The sequence below is a fragment of the Limulus polyphemus genome, unplaced genomic scaffold, assembly GCF_000517525.1.
Source record: "Limulus polyphemus unplaced genomic scaffold, Limulus_polyphemus-2.1.2 Scaffold1341, whole genome shotgun sequence".
Lineage (NCBI taxonomy): Eukaryota > Metazoa > Arthropoda > Merostomata > Xiphosura > Limulidae > Limulus > Limulus polyphemus.
Genome location: NW_013666951.1, coordinates 87,805 through 96,001, shown reverse-complemented (window position 1 = coordinate 96,001; position 8,197 = coordinate 87,805). Strand labels below are relative to the sequence as shown.

Sequence of the window (8,197 nt, the reverse complement as noted above, 5' to 3'; positions counted from 1 at the left end):
TCACTTTAGTACCTAAAATTAAATTAAGTAACTTTAAGTTTAACCTTAATACTTTACATTTTAACTATATATCTACGATCTATGTTGTATATTTGTACTGGTTAAAGAAAAACGAATCGATCAGTTGTCCAATCTAGTATTATTCACTTAGTTATGTATTTAATATTAAATGCATATGCATATATATCGAAGTTTACTTGATTTATTCATTTTAATGTAAAACGTGAAAATACTGGTTCAGTGGTTGCAAAACAGATATTGCTGTACTAGCTGAAACAATGTAGTTAGTTTTTAGTCCAAAAAGCAGAATCGTATAGTTATGTTTTTGGCCACATTGAACTTGAAGTCAACATGCTGTCCAAGAAAGTGCTAAGTTACTGTCAAGAAAACCATCATGACCCTCTCCCATTTCTTTGCTGCTGGCCCATGAGCAAATGAAAATAAAGTGTTTAAATGAAATAGTGACAAAACTATATGACCAGTTATAGTATAGAGCTAATGAGAAGTACTTAGATGGAGATGACTTAAAAACATTTTGAAGTCAATTTAGTAGAGGTATGATTTCAATATTCCTAAAAGTTTAAACGACTAAATTCATAAAAAAATCCTCAACTGATATTTGGGGATTTAAGTCTGTATTCTCTCATCCTGTTGTCTTCAGAATACAGCACAAAGAAATCAGGGTCCTTTGTCCTATTGATTCCTGTGAAGAATTTTTCAAGGAGAGCAAATACCAGATACAATATAAAAGGATCCCGAAACAAGTCTAGTTTATGCATTTTGGAGGTTCTAGAGGTTATGAAAATTAATCGATGAACAGGAGTATCATTTTTTCTCTATATCACCTTGCATTCTTACTTGTTAGACTTAAACATCATCAGTTCATAGGCATATAATAAGCACAAATGCCTTTGTAACTCATCAGAATTTTTTGTGTATAACAGACTTGTACTAAAAGCTTTCTACATTTTGTTTAGATACATGTAATAAATTCAGAACTAAAGTCAATATTCTGCCTCCAATATGGAGTTGGTGCAATGAATCAAGCCACTGCATATTTTGTTAAAGAGGAAATTTTAAATGTTGCATCCATAGCTTATTCTGATGATACATAGGTGATGGCAAAATATTATGGTGACTGAATTCTTATTTATTGAATGTTACTTTTAAGTTTATCATATTCAAACAATGTGCTTAAATAAATTATCTTTTCAAAAGAAGTTGTATTTGTTACATAAAAATTATCTTGACCAAGAGTGTTGTCAGCAAAAATATTGTTACCTAACTGAAACGGTGACAACATTCTGAAAGGTGAGGTCCAGGGTTCACAAGTAAATCTTGGTCAGTTTTTGCTGTGTTTTTTTACAATTTACAGCGGGAAGCAATGACTTGTAGTCAGCAAATATAGCATCAAATGAACCATGTTAATAAATATCAAAACCAAGTAGATATATAAGATGGAACTCTCTGATCAACTATTAAAAGATGAAATTCTTAGATCAAAATAAGTTTTATTATTTTTTAAAACAGTGTCTTACAACAAAACATTGGATATTTGCTAGCTACACAATGATGGAAGTACTGAATCAAATTATATGCATTTTTTTAAAGCCTAAACTAAATCCTATGTAACAAGTTTGCTTGAAACATCATGCAACTTGGTTAAGTATCAGCACCATGAGAAGAAGGAAAAAAAGTGGGGAATGTCAATGAAACCCCTCCATTCTCCACAATTAAGATTCTTGTTCAAAACTATCATTCACAGCAACTGTTCCAGAAAGTAAGTTTATTAGAAGCTAGTTCTTGAATGGAGAGCTTAACCTGTTGCTGATAAGTTTTCTGAAACTAGAAATATGTACATTTTACAAGAGAATAGTACAGCGAATTCACCACATTATGAATTTTGTAATAATTTAGCACACACAAGTAATGTATAATATATTCCTCCACACTTTTGTAAACGGTACATATTTGTGTGTTGTGGTTAATAATAAAAAATATTTGTAACATTGGATAACATAAAAAAAGCAATCTACCCAAAGAAAGTGAAGAAAATATGTTTCATTAGAATTGTTGTAGGCATATGTTATTCTGCTAATACTTAACATTTATGTTATCTGTTTTTACATTATGTGCATGTATGTTATTGTTGCAGGGATAGGGTTTGGCAGCATATTGACTTTCTGGTTATTTTTAGTGTTTTTTTGTTGTTTTTTTCATATAAATACACACTACTACATACGGTATTGTACAATGAAATATGCAGTTTTGATTTTTTTACAGTTTATTTTTCAGTTTGCCCAGTTAGTTACAGTATTAGTGAATGCAGATGAATGAAAAGCATTGTGTGACTATCAGCTTTTGTAGAATAAAGTTTTAAGAAAAAAAATATAAATTTAGGAACTTGAACAGTTTGTATTAATCTTTTGTTTCACACAGTATCCACAGTCTCAAAAATCATACAGCTTGCATTTGGCTACAGAATTTTCATGTTTGGCTCCAGCTTTTCAAACTAGATTAGCCAAATTGCTACAAAATAGACCTTGCCTAAATGCTAACACAAAGCAGTTTTCTGTAAAGCTGTATCTAACTTAATGTAAGTAAACTGTATCTTTCTAAGCCTCTTGAAAGTTGCAAAAAACTCGCATTTTCAAACGTAACTAGTCTTTGCACCTATCACATCTTATAAGTCTACTCAATTAATAATTGTATATTTAACTAAAACAAAGCTACTTCAGTTTTTAAATTCATTTAAATGTAAAATCCTCTATTATCTAGTACTGATATTAATTACTATTATAGTATTACAGCTTATAACTACTGATTTAAATTTTCTAGTGTATTAATTTCTTGAAAGCCACCAAATAGTAGAAATGAACATTTCATCTCTTAAGAACGTTCTTTTTACTTTGCTAACACTTGTGATATTCCTATTTTTAATCCAGTATTTTATACTTTTAGTTCCTTATAAACTATTACAACCTGAAAATAACTGCAGATTTTAAGCTTAATGATCTAGTATTATAAATAACGTAACTTATGGTTTATTTGTACCTGCAGATACCTAAGTGTCCAATTCTAACTAAACTACACATAAAATAAACCTTAATAATAACAATATAATTCTTGTCTTCTCCAGAAAAATAATACAAGCTACAAATAAAAGTACTTCTGATTTCTATATTTCAGAGCTCTGAAATATTACATCTGTAACTTCAGTTCCCTTGATAAAAAATGTAATCCATAAGATTATCTAACGGAATTCTAAAATAATTTAAGCTACAAGTATATGCACTACATAATCTAGCAATTCATCCCACAGGTTAATAGCAAGGAAGGAAATTTTATATAATAACCATCCTGATGTAGGCTTAAATAGTTTATACTTGTGTCCTCTGATATGAAAGATTTTTTAAAATTTTATTTCTAATAATATCCTTTAATTACTCCACTAAATTACATAGTTTATCAAAACCCCTAATATTTTGAATATCTAAATTAGGTTGTACATAGTTTTTCTATGCTCCAGAAAGAAATTCATATCTGTGAATTTGCTCTGGCACGACAATTATTAATGTATAGGTGAATAATAGAAAAAGTTTGTTTGTCTGTTTTTAAAATATATTGTTTAATATTTTTTTCTTTTAGCTCAATATAGCATACCCAGTTACTGGTTGTCAGAAGCTCATTGAATTTGACGATGAGCGTAAACTACGCATTTTCTATGAAAAACGTATGGGCCAGGAGGTTGAGGCTGATGCTTTAGGTGATGAATGGAAGGTAATTAAGCCAATTTTGTTACTTAGCGTATTAAAGTTTGAACTAAAAAGTACAACATCACTGTTAACTATGTTACAATTTTTGAAGTGTTAAATTCATGAAAATATCACAGTAGTTATATGCTCATTTCAGTTGCTTTAATAATTTCTGAAATGGTCTTACCTCCTTTCACACAAATTTATCTCAATCCTTGTTTGCCCTCTCTATGCATTGCTAACACACCAGTCTTTATACCCCATCAGTTTTGTGCCATTCCTGAACATGCACATATCACGTGACTGCTTTCCACCAATAGTATTACACCAACTATGACTTTGTTTAGACATATGTTTAAATTTTCCAAGTGTGACTATGATTTTTTTCCCATTTTGTGTTACTTTCCTGTTTCCTGGGCGAAGGACATACCTGTTCCAGAAGTAGTGCTATACTCCATTGGCGTGCTTCATTTTCATCTCGTAGCACACCCATTCATTCTCAGGTGTTGCTTTCCCCTTGGTTTGATAATTGTATGCCTAACTCAGCCATTCCTTTCCAGTTTTGGATTCTAGCTTTGTGTTTTGGAAATTAACACTTTCTTACATGAAAATGTATTTCCGATAGGTACTTACCTCATTTCACAAACTTTCCACTGCCGGTGTTTTTATGTTAATACCTGTCAATTCTCAAAAGCGAGGATTGAGTGGGAATAGCAGAGGAGCTAGCTGCACCATCATAGATGGCACAGTACTATTCATGGACAGTAGTCACATGATATTTGCATTTTCAGAAATGGCACAAAATTGATGGGATATAAAGACTGGTGTGCTGGCAGCAAACATTTTTTTAGCAATGTATAGAGGTGAATAAAGATCAAGATAGCTTTGTGTGTGTGAGAGAGGAGGTAAGTACATTTTCAGCGTTAACTTTTATTTACTACGTTGATTTTCCTATCTCTTACATGGACTTTGCTATCTATTTTTTATAAAGTGTGACACATATGATCACCTAGAAATATCACCTAAAATCTTTAATTTTCAATTGTTGTAATAATATAGTTCGCAGTTTTTGCTTTTGGGATTTAAATCTTTTACTCATCTTCCTATTTTAAAGTTTGAAACATTTTTGCAATATCTATACCATTCTATAATACTACAGTTCACAGTTGTAATATCTATACCAATTTATAATACTATAGTCCACAGTTGTAATATCTGTACCATTCTATAATACTATAGTCCACAGTTGTAATATCTATACCATTCTATAATACTATAGTTCACATTTGTAATATCTTTACCATTCTATAATGCTATAGTTCACAGTTGTAATATCTATACCATTCTATAATACTATAGTTCACAGTTGTAATATCTATACCATTCTATAATACTATAGTCCACAGTTGTAATATCTATACCATTCTGCTATTTTAGATTATGATACTTAATTTGTTTCTTATGTTGATATTGTTAACAAAATAATTTGTGACAGTTGGCTTGATATCTTATAGTCTTACTACTGCATTCATCATACATTTGTAACCATATTATAACTTAGTTTAATTGCTTGATGTAATATCCAATCCCCACAATGTTTTGTATCAAGTCTTTCTTGTAATCACAGTTTGTTTGTTTTTTCAGCAGGGACATTTTAAGTTCTGTTTTGTTTACCATGGCTGGGTTTTATGCTTTCCATAATTTGAGGTTGTTTTTTTTTACTGTCCCTCAGTTCTGCCATTCTTTGTTCTCTCACATACCTCCTAAAGGTCAAAACTGTATTTAACCTCTGCACTTTGTGTAGATTTCAATTTTGGTTCTTGTATGATTAGAAGTGTATCAGTGTGTTGAAAAGATAGTTGGGATGGGTTACTATAATGGTATCTGCCTTGTGTGATTAAAACTATTTTGAGATGCCTAAAAGTTTTAGGATTGTTTTCATTATACCATGGGTTCCCAAACTTGCAACCCACCTGACTAACCAGACAATTTTCTGGAATGCATGCTCGGTTGATTCTATAGTAATCTAATATATACCAGTAAAGTCTGCTTCATTTCTTCAAAAGCATTTTGGGATTATTATTTTATGAATAATTTAAAAATAACAAAAGGGAATCCTCAATAGCCATGACACTTGAAATTCCTTTAGGCAGGACTAGAGTAAATTAATCTCTGATACTTTTTTTTTCATTTTTATTAGCTGTATTTTTTGTGTCAGCAATACCAACCATTTGATTTTGTTACTCATCAGGATCTCTACCAGTCTACCCTAAAATTGAAATTCTTTAAGGCAGGATCAGAGTAAATCGATCTTATACCTGGGGCGTGGTCAAATACATCAATCAGAAGGGTTTGACTTCCTGAATCTAAAACTGTAATTAGATCTCAAATTGGTCAAGAAATGATGGAGCTATGAGCTAAAAGTTTCTACTTGAGAAAAAACAAACTCGGGGCCATTCTATGAGCTGCTATGCATGGCTAAAAATATATTTTACTGTGTCTTGTTCTGTGATCCACTGCAATATACTTTATGAGACCTGCTATTTAGCATCTGCTGTATTAGACCATTAAAAATGGGGAGGATACTTGATTCAGGTTTATGCTCTGGAAGCTCAGATGCTAACTCACTGTTCATCAAAATTAACTAATTAAGAATAATGAATTTGTGGAATGGTTTGCTTGCTTTTGTGGTGTATTCTGTTAAGCTGAAATATCTTAGTTTTTTTCATTGGTTATGTGGATGTTAAAGCTACTTTTAATTTAGCATGATCTTTTGGTTGTTTTTTTTGGGGGGGGTAAGTGTTTGACTTTAAAATTCTAAATAGTGTCCACTGACCTTTTTCTTATGATTTTCAAAAGATTTTCTTTGTTCGCTAATTAAATTGCCATTTTTGCATAATAGGTGGCTATTATTTTGCAATAAGAATATTCTTTGAGACCTCACCATTATTACAATAACTTTTTAACTTTGGAATGCAATTTCTGTAAATAGATCCAATGCTTTTCCTAGATTTTTTATTTTCATCACATTCTTTAGAGAAATCCTCAACCATTATTGAATATTATTTCCCCTTTCCCTATTACCAGTGCACCAATTTACTCAAGAAGTATACAGCTTTAACTTCTCAAAATTAAATCTACCTACCATATTTTGACTAGTTCCAAATTCTTATGAATAAAAAAAGTGAAATCGAACAAAATTATTGTAATCTAGAATATGGTTTTAAGGTTATAAAATCTTTCCTCACTAAGACACATTGTCCTAACTACAACAGTTGTTGTTAGAGATAAAACTTTGTCAATAAAAACAAAAAATGTCTGTTCTTTTCAATTGTATAATCCATTATTGCTTCCCCTTCAGCAGAAACTCCATAGAGATAAAAATAAAGAAATAAAAGGTTAGCTTGGTGATATGTTGCTAGAACAACTACAGCACTGATTTTTTTAAAGTTTGTTAAACATTGCTTTATCATTTTATTGTGAATTTAAATTATGATGTTGCATTATGGTAAGAAAAGAAATATTTTTCTTGGAACAAGATAAGGTAGGTTTAGTTAGATCATTTTACAGTCATCAGTACCAAATTTCATTAAGCCAATAAGGACACTGTTTGTTAGGACTAACTGTTTAAATGGACGTAGAAAATCACTGAAAAGAAATGTAAATGAGTTTAAAACTTATTACACTTACGAAGCATTTTGATTAAGAATTTTTAAAAAGTTGGCTTGCTTATAATTTTAGTGTGGTAATAATGTTATTTTTTTAATTGGATGTCAGAGATTGTAAAAACAATGAAACTAAAAATTTAGTTTTATAGAATAAAACCTTTGTTGAAAAGTTTTACATAAATATCAGTAATTGAAACAGGTCTTATTTCATAAAAGTATAATAGTTTTTTTTGCCTTTTCAAAACTATTAACTCCTCTAAACATCACGTGTAAAGATAAGATATTTTACAAACTTTCTACAGATTATGCAGAAAGTTTGTCTCAAATATGACACAGTTTCTTTTACAGAGGTTGAGTATGTCATATTAATGATTTTGGAGCTTCACCATGTCCTGACGTGTTCTGTCTGACATTCATACAACTTTATAATAGTCCCACAGCATAGTTTCTATTGCAAAAGGTTGGCATGTTTCAACAGTTTGATCACACAGAATCCATAGGCACTGCATCTAATGACTTGTCTGATATGTCTGTGTAGTTAACATGAATTTCCATTTCATTCTCTAGCATTTTGTATGCTTGTAAATTGTATCGTTTTTCCAGATGGAGATCCTTGATTGTTTTAGCTGCTGCTGTTTGGGGTAATGTGTGAGTGGTTTTTATCACTGATCTCTGTGTTCAGGAACTCTCACCTTTGCAAGGTACCATGCAAAAAGCTGATGAATATTAACCCTTTCAAGATGGGTCACGGGTGAAAGGCCATGTCAGCTTGTT

At 30.9% G+C, this 8,197-nt stretch overlaps 1 protein-coding gene across 1 annotated transcript in view; it reads left to right on the top strand.

The window, feature by feature from the left end:
• Positions 1-8,197, top strand: part of LOC106463172 (40S ribosomal protein S6-like) — a 15,914-nt gene that overhangs the window by 354 nt on the left and 7,363 nt on the right. Inside the window, exon 2 of the mRNA XM_013923171.2 lies at positions 3,649-3,780. Within this exon, the coding sequence (XP_013778625.1) occupies positions 3,649-3,780 (132 nt within the window). The remainder of the gene's footprint in view (positions 1-3,648; positions 3,781-8,197) is intronic.